General features: G+C 48.8%; 2 protein-coding genes across 3 annotated transcripts in view; both read right to left on the reverse strand.

Moving 5' to 3' along the window:
- rassf7a (Ras association domain family member 7a) overlaps positions 1–2,807 on the reverse strand; it is a 28,478-nt gene extending 25,671 nt beyond the window's left edge. The window contains exon 1 of the mRNA XM_018765758.2: positions 2,255–2,807. The gene's annotated coding sequence lies outside the window, so the exon portion shown is untranslated. The remainder of the gene's footprint in view (positions 1–2,254) is intronic.
- Positions 2,808–5,650: 2,843 nt separating this feature from the next.
- Positions 5,651–13,389, reverse strand: lrrc56 (leucine rich repeat containing 56). 2 transcript variants are annotated; one of them, XM_018765422.2, is made up of 13 exons: positions 13,292–13,389; positions 12,568–12,724; positions 11,302–11,389; positions 11,045–11,105; positions 10,414–10,510; positions 9,585–9,782; positions 8,230–8,395; positions 7,946–8,140; positions 7,641–7,705; positions 7,198–7,343; positions 6,784–6,995; positions 6,329–6,653; positions 5,651–6,151 (listed from the first exon to the last, which is right to left on the reverse strand). In XM_018765422.2, the coding sequence occupies exons 2-13, from the start codon at positions 12,709–12,711 to the stop codon at positions 5,965–5,967; spliced, it is 1,884 nt and encodes a 627-aa protein (XP_018620938.2). In that variant the 5' UTR covers positions 12,712–12,724; positions 13,292–13,389; the 3' UTR covers positions 5,651–5,964. The 2 variants fall into 2 exon arrangements, with proteins under 2 accessions (XP_018620938.2, XP_018620939.2); XM_018765423.2 differs by lacking the exon at positions 13,292–13,389 and adding an exon at positions 13,055–13,095.
- Positions 13,390–13,440: the final 51 nt, after the last annotated feature.

Here is a 13,440-nt window from a genome sequence, read left to right on the forward strand (position 1 = left end):
TTCAGGGACTATCCAAGCTCTGGTTTCCAGCAACCGTCACAATCGAAGAATGCGTGGATGGATGAGTGGACTCCAGCAGTCCCAGCTTTGGCAGAAAACTCACTGACCTGCTGCAAAGTTGGTCCGGAATTTTTTTGTCACATCAAAGGGCTTCTAATATTTACTCACTCAGAAGTGGCTCCGCCCTCACAGCACCCTCCTGGCCCCCCACCCATGGCCCCACCCTGACACAGTCACAATTTAAATTACATTTCAGTTGACAGAACAAACATGTGACTGAAGTTTGAAGAATCAAAGCAGAAAGACTGCAATATAGTGTTGTGACCCAGCCAGGAAAAAGCAGGTTGAAAAGCAGTCAAGGATATGGACTTGACTTCAAATCCCAGCCAGTGAGAGACAAAACTGGAAATCATACCTGATACATTTGCCAGCTATTTCATTTAAGAGTTAAAAAAGAAGAAATATACAGTTATAAGACACTTAGGGTAATGTGGGTACTGCAAAACAACACACAGTACATGCTCTCCATCCCAACAGCACCTGGCTGAAATCTATGTCAGTGTCTTGCATCAGCACCAGACGCCTGAGCTCTTAATGCTCACAGAATGGACTACAAATACAGGAACACAGTTTAAAAAAAAAAAAAAAACTGTAAACTAAGTCATCCAAAAATCGTGATACACAGTATCTCTAGGTATAACTTTTAATAAGTGATCCCTCAGAAATGCTGAATCCCTGCGCAGCACTGAGGAAGAATCTCAGACCTCTTCTGGACTCACTTTTTTTTGAGCTCCTGACACTTAGTAGGTACGTTACTAAGTAGGTAGCTACTGAATGTGTAATGGAAACATCACTTTGGAGAAAAGCATCTGTCAAATGCATAAATGTAAATGGGGGCAGTTGCTAAGAATGCAGGTTTGAGTCTCACATCCAGCTATAATACCCTTGAACAAGGTACTTTCCCTAAATTTGCTCCAGTACAATAACCCAGCTATATAAATGGGTAAATAATTGTAAGTGGCTTAACACTGTAAGTGGTTTTGGAGAAAAGCATCAGATAAATTAAGTAATGTAAATGAGATGTTAGATGTTGACAGTATGACAAAAATCAGCAAGGAAAAAAAGAACCATATAAAACTATTTTTGCAAAGCAGTTTGCTTACAGAAGCTACTGAACCTGCTCTTTTAAAGTGTCTTACTTTTCAGGAAGTGTCATTCTACACAACTTTAAAGTTTTGATTGATTGCAAGTACAGCAGTGCATTTTTTTTTCTTACTACAGTATACTATATTATTATTGATGTATGGATGAGTGACCCATTTAAGTAGTGTATCTAGCAGTGTAAGTCACCTTGGTGAATAAGGTGTGTGGGCTGGTAACGCTACATAGTATCCACTGGAAGTCGCTTTGGAGAAAAGCATGTGCTAAGTAAAAAAATGTAAATGTAAAATGTTTTACGATGCACCACAGCCAGCGGAGATAGATGTGCTCTGTCTCCGGGGAGGGGAATCAGCAGGTGCTTCCTGTCCAGTCGATCCTCAAGCATGAAAATGACACACACTTGTTCTGTTAGTTTGTGACAAACCATGCCCAACCCCATCATCCATGAGGCTCTTTCCAAAGGTTCATTTCACAGCCCTGATCACCTCAAATTTGACACATATATACACACACTTCTCACACTCCAAGAAAATAAATTTAAAAAAAAAAAAAAAAAAACACCCTCAGCTGCAACGTACGTCATCTAAAAACCAATTAAAATGCGTAGAAATGTACATAATGAAACAATGAAACAGAGGATCTGTTCTGTTAACATACATTCACACTCTCTTCCTGTCAAGTATGAATCTGGTCTCAGCCAACATGACAGGAGGAAAAAATAAGTAAAAAATGTAAATTAATTAATAAATAATGGGCCAGGTTTGTTTTAGTAGCAGTTGCTGTCTCACTTTTTTTAGTGATGACGTCTAAAGCATCTGTTACAATACTATAAATTAATGAGAACAGAAAAAGATAAGAAAGTAATTAAAAAGTTAGTAATAATTTTAAAATAAGCTCATTTAATAAGCTCGCTTCCGTGAAAAAAAGAGTCTGAATTATTTCAGTCTGTTTGTAATAAATCACTCGTCACACACACACAGCGAGCGCGAACAAACACAGCATGATTTTCTCCAGGCGAGAGAGGCATTAAAATTGTCTGCTTTTAACAGCACTATGTTTATCCCATATTTATTTTGTTTACACTTTATTTTACCTCAGAACTTGTCGCTCTTCCCTGCGAAGTTTTTCCCCCCGGTCGTTTCCTCGCGCGCGTGCGCGCGCGCTCAGCAGACCGTCTCGAGCGCTGATCTTGCCTCGACTCGGCGGCTACTTCCTGCCGGTCGCTCCCGGCAACGGGTCCGCTCGCGTGCCCTCCCGCTGCCATGGCAACGCGCGACGGCGACCCGAGCGCACAGCTTGTGGTGCGGCGTGAAGCTTGAAGGAGCGGGCGCGAATGGCGGAATGGAGCAGCAAGACCGGCGATTGTGAAAGTTTGGAAACAACACCGCCCGAAGCGGCACGTATCCTGGCGGGCGAGGACAGAACCTTGTGGCCTGAAGCCTTCAGCTTGCTGGTTCCAGCCCCGCGCTGATCAGCGTGCTGTGGCGCCAGAGTACGCGCCATCAGTACGAATTACACATAATAATACCGTGTACGGTGCTTAGGTAAGGTGTCAGCTAAGCAATGGAAACACACCGTTGCTGGCTGTTGAAATTCCTCATTCAAGTGACACGTTTTTCCAAGGCAAATTGCAACGTTAAGTTAAGCAGCTGTACCACGATTTCATGATTATACAGCAGGGTATTCTATGGTATCAACTGAGGGTTAGGTACTTAGAGCGGGATTCAAGTCCGAGCGAGTCCTGCATTCCTTGGTGACCCAATGACGTTCGGTATTTCACAGCTGGGTATCGGCAACGTGAATGTGAGAATTAACAGGAACGACTGCGCATCACCGAAAAGCGGCAACCGTTTTTTTTTTCTCCACATTTTGCGAAAAATTCAGTTCGCTTTAAAACACAAGACAAATCCCTAGGTTCCAAACAAAATATTTTCCGCTGTCAGAGCGCCTGCCTCATCTTTCCAGCCTGCGAAGACCCCATGAGCTGCTGCGATAGAGTGTTGTCGTATATACTTGTTATAAGTACGAACTATTGACTCGCATTGAAATATAGCATATGATGAGAGGCAGCGTGTACTCCCTGGATGGGAAGCTGGTCTATTACAGGACAATCAATCAGTCATTCAATTAGTCTCTCTCTGGCACAGACCAGGCAATTTAATCACTGCAGTGGTGGCGCACCAGGTAATGCACCTTTTAAATAGTTCTGATATTGAAAACCCCCAGAAAATGAGCTGTTCATTTATATATTGTCTTCTCTCTGCTATTTACTCTTCCTTCCACTGCACTCTTGAAGTGGGAGAGGTCAGCACAGAGCCCATGGTTTTTTTTTACTTTGGTTTTTATGCCAAGAATTTTTTTTTTCCCCTCCAGCAGTCCTGAATTATGGGGAACAGTGAAGGCCCATAATTGTAAGGAAGTAGGAGCCACGTGAGAGTTGGACCTGTTGCTTCCAAACAGATGTCAAAAAGGAATGCAGCTTTTTTTTTTCCATAATATCTATGTTCACAGTGAGACAAACAGCTATTTGTCTGACAAACACTTTTTTTCACGTTCTCCTTTTAACCTTTTTGCACAGAAAAACAGCTCTGAGGTTGTGTGCACAGAGCATGAGTATCCCCTGTTTGGACCACATCTCATACCCACCCATCCAGCTAAGGATATTGTAGATTTATAAGCAGAAAACTCAAGGTTGAAACAAAATATTGATGAAAACTGGGATAGCACTGAAGAAATGTAGCCCCGACACGTCAGCATCTCAAATCTCGTGTCACCAACCGCACCGGATAGTCCATAGTTATTAGCGCGGCTCTCCATTCCCGGGAATCCTGTGCATTTTCAAACGCCGGTAACTGGAAAACAGAATATTGCCAGACACTTATATCAGCGAGAAAGTGGGACATGTTCGCAGCGGAGCAGCAGTTGGAGAACCAGATCTGCCAAGGAATCTGAGCAGTGACCTTGAGCTGATCTGTACTGTATTTGAACTGAGTATTTGTGTCATAAACTTTTTTCATTATTTAAAGAACCAAGCTGTATATCTACATGGTTATTACTCATTTCTAAAACTTAGCATAGACTCTACGGTGCCGGTTTTCATTTTGGTTTACCTTGATTGATGTGATGCCTTTGGACAGACGGTGTGATCGACAGGAACTGGGTAAGCCGGTTGTGGAAGAAGTGTGGCACAGTTAATATTCTAATATGAAACAGAGTCGAATCCAGCCGCCATCACTCGAACCCGACTTGCACGTGAGCCTCAGTCAATGTCCAGCAGGAAGGAATAGAGCTGAGCAGTTGAGTGCAACGGAGGTCTGTGAGCATCTCCAAAGTGGAACGGTGGCATAGCAGGTAACGTTGGGGTCTCACAGCTCCTGGGTTGTGGGTTCAGATCTGGCTCACTGTGTGGAGTTTGCGCATGTCCTCCTACGGTCCAAAGACGGTGCGTTTCGGCAGCACTGGTGACTCTAAAGGGCCTGCCGCACACAGTCCTTGCAGGGGCACACGAGTTCTCCGCTCTGTTTAGCATTCAGTCTTGGGGAACGCAGCGGAACGCGTCGGTCAGAAGGCAGCGTGTCGCCGTGTGCCGTACCTGCACGTGCCTCCGCAGCGCAGAAACACCCCCTCCCAGAGATGTGTGCCACGGGACCGAACTTGCCCAGGAATTTGTCAGTGTCGGAGGCGTTTCTGCATGTCGGGCCAGGGGTGCCGCACGAGGGAGAACACGTCTCCTCAGATCCCAGTCAAAACAGCGAGATGGGCGACACGGTACTTGTCGGATCGGATGTCGGTGTCGTCTGGGATCAGCACGGCCGTTTTGGCAGCTTTTCCACCTACCTTGCTGACAAAACCAGAGAGGCAGATGCAATAAACGCAGCGACGGTGTCCCACGTTTCAGTGTGAAATACTGTGTTGTTCCCCTTTAAAGGTGAACACGTTCAGAGCGAAACCGCATCGTGCTACCAGGCCAGCGCTGCACCGTTAAGGTTGTGAGTTTCATTCCCAAACATTCAGACAACTGGGCTGCAAAATGTGTGGGGAAAAAAATTCAACCAAACTGTTCAGTAAAGAGAAGCATCGCTTTACTCTTTTCTGTTTGAACTGTTTCGTAATATTTTAAGCCACATGTAGCATTAGTCGTCCTTTTCTTTCCGTAAGCTGGCAGTTTGACCGCATCATCGGGTCGCTTGTCCATAGCGTCCTCTAGTGGGCCAAAACACTGTTCACGCTCCTCTGGCATCAGCTGGTAATAAACCACTTTCCTTCACTTTATAATAATAATAATGCTTTTTTGGCATAAATCACTGCTTTGCTTGTTTCAGATTCTTTCCTTCTATTATTATTAAGGGGGAATAAACAAAGTCTCTCTGAACAACACCTCTGTGACCAAACACCTGCAAACTTCCACCAACCTCTTGGTCTGAAGCCACACTTTAACAGCAGATTTTTTTTGTACTCATGCATCTCAGGCATTTTAATACCGCTTCATTTTCACATGCACTTTCATAGCTGCACTTTTCAGGCAACATAACTTTCGTTTTATTGTAACAAAAATATGTGATCAGTAGTCGCTTTTAATTCAATCCTCCCACAAAAATATAGATATATTTTACATTGAGTCCTTTCCTTCCGTCCTTTACAAGTAGTTGCTGAAAATGATTAAAATTCCTTAAAATATTGCAAAAACCTGATATTATGATACCGCCCTTCAAAGTGTACTTGCCAGCGAAGCAATAATAAATGTTCGCCAAAGTGAGAAAGCCCCCAGTGCAGAGCTCCACTAATGCCAGAGGCAGCAGGACTTCAGCTGCAGTGAGTGGAACCCCGATCGGGTGTGAAAACCGGCCGCCTGGGGGGTCTCTGGATGGCAGCCCTGGCAGTGTGGGGGCGGGGGCAGGCGGGTGGAAGGGGTACCAGGTGAGAGGATGCGTCAGGGTCGGGATGATGGCTGTTGACAGGGTGGAGCTCAGCGCTCCCATTCATCCTGCTGCTGCAATAGAAGAGAAGAGACCACGGCTGACATGGTCCGAAGCAGACTGTGGACACCGAACCTCGTGGTTAAAAACTCTGACCTCTGGCTTAAATGTTTAACTGTGTTCAGTAAAATGCGCGCTTCTATAAACGACAAGCCGTGCGTGTTGACATTTTTAGCAAAATGAACAGATACCGTGGAGCGGCAGGGCTGGACGTGGGTCTCTGGGGCCAAGCGCTGCAGGGACCCGGGGCTGGAGGGATCTTTGGGTTCCTGGCCTTCAACACCGGCACACCTGTCCGTCCTCCAGTCTCCGTAGTAACGGACTCATCTGTGTCCTTCACAACCTCCATTTCCGGAACCTTGAAGCGGAACCTGCGCCTTCGCATCTCCGACAATACCTTGCGGCCAGCGGGGGGTGCCACGGGCATAAGGGGTGGAGACGGGAACAGAGGGAGATCTGGAGACAGAGGTTGTCTCAGGATATCGGGGGACGCAGCCTCTCTCTCGTGCAGAAATTCTAGTAATGCAGAGAGCAGAAACAGGACAGTAGGGGCTCGAAAGCCATCTGGCGTTAACCTGCCTGTAATGGGCTGAGAGCAGCTTGCCGGCAGGGACGTGTCTCCCCTGCAGTGTGGAGGGACACACACCTGGGCCAGGAGACTGGAAGGAGGAGTCTGGTGACTCCACGCTGCTCCAGTGATCGATTCCAGCTCCTCCGCATCCACCTTCCTCCTCATCGCTCATGGAGCTGAGAGTTGAACCTCTGCTGCCCTCTTCCTCATCCTCATCGTCCTCGCCATCACTGTGGGACACTTTCATCACCTGCGCCTGACGGTCCCTCTCTATGGCGATGAGCCGACTGTCACATAGAACGACAGCATTAGCATTGCTGCTTTGCACCAGTGCTGTGCTTCACACAACCTCCGATGACGTCAACCAGAGAACCAAGTCCTGCTGAAGGAGACAGCTTCCTGTCCACTGGGGTGTCGGTCTGACAGGGACATCTGACCCGGTGCAGTTTTCCACTGCTCCCGCTCCACAGAAGGGCAAAAGCCAAGTACCTGTTGTGCTTCTCCCTCCAGACCATCAGCTCCGCCAACACGTCTCCGGGGTCCTTGCCGTCGTGCTCGTCCAGGTCAAAGGAGCGCTCCGGGACGTGCTGGAGGTGGGCAAAGGGGTTGGGGTCCTCGCTTCTGAGGTCCAGGAGCTGAATGAGGCAAACGAGAGAGGATGTGCAGGAAACAAGAGCCTGGGAGGAACCGACACCTATCAAGGAGCGTGGACAGCGAGTGGAAAGTTCTGGAACGTGGTGGGCCGTAGGGGAGGGGATTTTAACCTTCAGTCCTACGAAAATTTGGCAATAACAGTAATAATTAATACAAGGCACAAATTCAAACACAAGCAGTGCATTATATTACAGGTGAATCACTACTGCAGAGAGTAGGGCTACTGTGAAGGGCCTGAGTGGTGCGGCGAAGGACGTTTCTCCAGGACCCCGGCTTACGTTCATCTTCCGGTGGCGCGTGCGGAGAGCTTGTCCTGGGTTCCCACACATGACCTGCCCGGTGCCTGCACACACACACACACACACCGGTTCAGCACTTTCGACCACAAAACGGGCCCCAAAAACACACCTGTGGAAACCTGTATCGTACTTCACCATGGCCTGCAGGGTGTAGTGTTTATTAACGCTCCTCCTCCATTCTATGCAATATACATGCATAAAACTAAGTGCAAGTTTTTGGTGCAGTTTAGCTAACAAGCCTTATCGCTGTTATGTGGGCATCTGCAGCGGCGTCTCTCTCGCACCGTGGGTCAGATCGCTGGCTCCCGGGTCTATGCACTTCGGGCCCGAATCTGCCGAGCCAGGCCTGGAGCCGGCAGAGCACATTGACCTGGCGGTACCAGGTCTGCTTGTGGCTCCGCTGAGGGGTCGGGGAGTCGTTCCGGGACGCTGGGCCGAACCCGGCCGAAAGGAGAAACCCGCGCTGGCTGCTCTCTCCTCTGTGGGAGCAAAGAGCAGGCAGTTTCAGTGTCAAGCGGCGCCGCGTGGCTCTGCTCCTCCACCCGCAGCTCTGAAACATGCTCCGCACCTGGCGGCCCGGAGACTGCCTCCTTGATGGACTCCCTGATGAGAGCCCGGTCCTCCAAGGAGTCTGCGCCGCAGCGGGCGCCCGTGTCCCCGGCCGGGACGTCGTCCAGGTAGTGCAGCCGCGGGAGCAGTTGTCTCACTGCCGACCGGTAGCAATAGAGCTCCGTCTGTTCGGCAGATAGGAGGAAGGGTCACCACGGGGAAGGAAACACGCGGCGCTCGCTTGACACAAGGACAAAGTCACAGTTTAAAAAGGCAGCGCAAGGAATCAGAGAGATCCTGCAGGATTCGCGAAGAGCTGAAGATTCATGAGAAAACAAAGTCTACTGAGAATCTGCAGCCTCCTAGCAGTGCGCTTGTAGCGCCCCCAAGTGTTTGCGGCCCTCAGCACAGGAAGTGGGGACAAAAGTCACTGTGGTAGGCGGAGATGCAGATGGGCCCAAAACAGAAGTGTGGCGACAAAGAGGCTGAGGCATCGAACCCACAATCGCACGGCTACAGCAAGGAGGAGGAGAGATGAACACCAGTAAAAATGAGCCTGCTGTATAAATGGGTTAATCGGTGTAGGTATCTTAGTGTAAAAAACCACTGCGAGCAGGAAATGTATCCGAAAATTAATAATTTCTGATTTTTCCAACGTAAACATATAACGAGGCTAAAAAGCGTGGCCCTCTATGTAGTTGGACAGAAGCGAACCATCAAGTCGGTTGCGCCGCATCCTCGACCGACTCCGCCCCCCCTCGGCCCAGTGTGCCGGTCAGAGCTCCGTCGCCGAGAACCTCAGCCTAGAAACTGTCCTCTGACGCTGCTGAGGGAAGCGCCCACATGTCGAAGCTGCTCGAACCCGCCTGCTTGGCACACTGATTTAAGTGCACGGTGCCGCCGGGCCCTTTAATCCGATCAGGGGGCCTCTCGGCCCGACTCGGGCGCATCTGTTTCAGATCGGATGGTTAGAGAGCGAATCGTGGCTGTTTTATCAGATAGGCCATCCCTCCCGCTTTATCTGCGCACGTATACACAAACACACACACAGAAAAAGCACCATTTTCTTCCCTCTGTTTCACATTTACTGTATACTGGTCCCAATTTTTGAAAGACTCCCCGTGATGCTAAAAGCACATTATTTTATTTCCCGGACAGTGACCTCAGTTCAGCAGAGAAACCCTCACAGGGTCGCGTGTCAAAGCACATCTGGATTAATGGCTTAAGGGATGATGGAGGATGACAGCAACTAATCTAATAAAAGGACTTAACTGCATTTTGCAAGTACAAGATGAAGCAATGCAACGACGTTCGAGCTCTTGCTTGCGTGTTCATCTGATCTGACTCATTTCCTGCTTTTAGGGTTCAGGGTACCTGGGGAGCGTCAGGGTGTGGCCGTGCGCACATCGGGTTGCCGTCCAGAGTCAGGGCCCTAAGGCTGCCGCACAAGCCCAGGTACTGCACCTGGCTCAGGTCGTCCACGCTGTTCCCCTCCAGGTCCAGTATCTCCAGGTGCTCCAGCAGGCTGATGTGGCTGAGATCCGAAATCTCGTTGTAGGCCACATACAGCTCCTAGTGGGAGGGCAACAGGATGCGTCAAGAGAACGAACTGGACGCGAGCTGTGCGTGTGAGCTCCGGGTCCTTCACCCCAAGTGACACTGATGGAATAATGCCCCCCCAAGTGATTTCATCACAACAGGCTTGCAAAATGGACTACGAAGTAAGAAGTAGTCAAAGTTGAGAAAAAGAGGATCGCAGAGGGAACCTACCACCGTACATTAAACAAATGACTTGAGAATAATTGCTTCACTTATCTGCATAAATTAAAATTCTCTGTATAATGATTTGAAGTGTAACTCTAATGTCTGCCAGTGTAGCCTCTGTGCTTCGTGTGACCAGCTATGTAACCGACTGCTGGACTAATACAACAAACTTCACTGAAATTCATTCATTTATTCACATCGACCTCTTGCCGGTGCTGGATCTTGGCGGTCCAGAGCCTAACCCGTAAGCACAGGGCATGAGGCAGGGTACACCCTGAACAGGAACCCCAGGCTATCGTTGGCCAGCTGAGCACATGCACAAAGGGCCATTTATTAAGACTGTTCTTGCAGAACATGCCGGGTTCCGAAGTATGGGATGCAAAGGCTATAGAAGAGAAAGTGAAGCCGAGTGCCGCTGCTCTCCACGAGCACGGGATACCTTGAGGGAGGCGAAGGCGAGAATCCCGTCCAAGTCGGCGAGGCCGCAGCGAGCCATCCACAGGACCTGCAAGCGAGAGAACGTCGTACCCAGGTCCCTGCAGAGGGAGGCACCGACAGCTGTGAGCGGGCTGCTCCTCGGGACCTGCCTGCAGGGGGCGTAGCCCTGCTCTGCCACAGAGATAGACACGCTGACAAGTCACAGGTTCCCACGGAGCTGCTTCCAACCTGGCCGATCTGCCCCCGTTCGCTGTCAGTGGCGTCCCACCCTTTATCCAAGTTGCTGAGCCAAAAAGCATAGCCCACGGACACGGGCCAGCGTTGCTGCAGTTGGTCGTGTTGAACCCAGAATCAGCCCCCCGGGGAGCGCGGCCGAGATCTCCCGGGCAGCACCGATGGCTGCGTGTGCTTTGCGACGAGCTCCTTGCCCTGACGGAATCACCCACCTGTGTCTGTGTGGGATCTCACACCCAGGTCCTGCCATGGCACTACACGGGCAGCAACTTGCGATCTCGGGCACGGCACACACCGCAGTGCGTTCGCTAAAAGGCCACCTTTTCCGTTTGTCTGTTGTACCTACACGCGCAGTTGAACTCTGCCAAGAAGACGGAGACGGGTGCTGAGCCCCTCACCTCACCGATGCAATAACACTGCCGTTCATCTTCAGCTGGACCAGCTTGGGCAAGTAGGAGCCTGCGAGGCGACAGGAGAAAACAACACAAACACACACACACACCCCTTTCATCATCGGCTGCAATACCTGAATTCAGCAGGATTTTCCGCACATCCCCATCTGTAGGCTGCCCTTAAACGCTTCTAAATCTCATGTAATGCACCGTGATCCCTGGCGCTGGGAGGGCGGGTTGAGAGACACGCGTGGATTCCTCACCGAGGTTGCTCAGAGTGCTCTGACGCGTGTCGACGCACAGCTCCAGCACGGTGACTTCGTTCAGGTCCTCCGCCCCAGTCAGCGCTCGCTACAGAGACACAGACAGAGAAGTGGACACCGGGGCACGAAACGCCTTTGTTGATTTTCTATATTTCACTATCTTCTTGTCCAGCGCCAGGTTGCGGAGGTCCAGAGGGACTGAGGCAGGCTACATCCTGCACAGGACAGCAGTCTGTCACAGGGCGGTCGCACACACTCACTCACACACAGACACGCTCGCACGCAAAGATTCACCGGAAATACTGTGTGTCCTTGGACTGTGAGAGGAAACCAGAGCACCTGTAGGAAACCCAAACACGAGGAGAATGTGCAAACTCCACACAGACTGAGCCGAACACACAGTCGACCCAGAGCTGCAAGACACCAGCGCTACCTGCTATGCCACCCAAGCTTCTTCATAATATTCACGATATTTTAGAAAGTAACCTTACTGCGGTAATCCTGCTGGAACGCGACACGAACCGATGCTGTCACATGATGTCGTCTCCTCTGTATCCCAGCAGGAGAGGAATCTGCCTTCGGATTGCCTTTGGAAAATGTTTTTTAAAAAAAAAAGGTGGCCCGGCGTCGCACGTCTCTCGACTCACAGTAATACAAGCGCCGCAAAGATGCTGGAGATAAATCACAGCTCCCAGCAGCTAAGTGGGCCAGTTCCTCTTAGTGCACCCAGCTGTCTCCAGGCACTTTCACTGAAGAGGCTAATGGCGTACCCATCAGGCGATGTGCAACGTCATTAATAAGCACAGTAAATAGCTGAAGCTCTGAGAGGATCACGCAGACTGAGAGGAAGGGAGTCTGTCGGCAAGAAGTGACAAATGTCGTATATAAAAATTCCACTTTCCCCAAAATGTTTCTGTTTTCTGTTCACACTCATACTTAACATGAACTCTCCATCCGCCTAGCACTTCAGTAAGGGTTTCAGATGATTACACGCTTATTAAACGCACTCTGCAATAAATCATTCCTTTATTTTTTTACCTATAAACTAAACTGTGTGATTGTCACTAATTTTGTTCTTGTGAGATAAAAAGGAAACAAGTGAAATTAGTGTAAAAGGGTGACTTTCTCAAATGACAGAAAGATGCCTTGGTCTGTAATATACAGGAGAGCAGCTACTGTTCGAGTTTTGTGTGATTTAAAGCTCAACAGCTGGAGGTGCTGCAAGTTCCACTAGTGCACGATGTTAAATGGAAACCGGAGCCCTACCAGCTTCTCTGGGGAGAGATGCAGCTCCGCCAGCAGCTCCAGCTCTTCAGCATCAACAGGGGTGGGGTTCACTAGGCCAGACACCCGCGCCAGGCAAGGTGAGTCAGGGCGCCCCACGGTCACGCACTCGTCCGAGCAATGCATCCTTCTCCAGAAGCTGAAATTTCATACCCATAATTATTGTGCATGAATGAACTACTGCTAATCAGGAGTAAACGATGGGAAAACACGTTAAAGAAGCATGCATTCTGTATACTTCTGTGATACGTTACCATACATTTCTGGTTCAAATCATAAAGTATACTTAAAATACACATTATCATTTTCAGTAATGAGTAAAATATATTCATGAATAATTTTTCAAAATATATTAAATAGAGTGCCCTATTCTGTTAATAACCCCACTTAAACTTCTGTTACATGATTTTGTGTTTGTTCGTAACAAAACGACATGTCAGTCAGACAAATCGTAATGTTTCAAACTAACCAAAACTGCGTGTTGAAGTAACGAGTTTAAAAAGTGACGTGGACACCATGTAACATGCTGAGCACACGGTACAAACTTCACTGCATCATCGTCACCTGGCGTAATAATTTGTATATAATTGTATGCATTCGTCTATTACGTCATTCCAGTTCCAGAAAGGTCTAGCAACCACGACATTTATCAAAATGTCCTTTGTTTTAGCGTTTAGATGGTACAAATCGTATAAACTTTCCTCACCTTAAACCATTAATACGTAACTCATTTCAGTTCACGCTGCAGGACAGCCACTGCCGCAGAGTACGCGTTAGTTTGGTTAGCAACGGTCCAGAACTTCCTGGTTACCAATGTCTCTGAGCCTCATGGGAAATGTAGTCTTTATACACACT

This window comes from Scleropages formosus, chromosome 5, assembly GCF_900964775.1.
Source record: "Scleropages formosus chromosome 5, fSclFor1.1, whole genome shotgun sequence".
In the NCBI taxonomy this organism is placed as follows: Eukaryota; Metazoa; Chordata; class Actinopteri; order Osteoglossiformes; family Osteoglossidae; genus Scleropages; species Scleropages formosus.

Coding starts and splice junctions, on each gene's coding strand:
- lrrc56 (XM_018765422.2), bottom strand. CDS start 12,711: ATGCATTGCTCGGACGAGTGCGTGACCGTGGGGCGCCCTGACTCACCT. Junction 8,396..9,584: donor CACACCCTGACGCTCCCCAG/GTACCCTGAACC, acceptor TCTGCCGAACAG/ACGGAGCTCTATTGCTACCG. Junction 6,996..7,197: donor TGGAGGGAGAAGCACAACAG/GTACTTGGCTTT, acceptor TCTATGTGACAG/TCGGCTCATCGCCATAGAGA.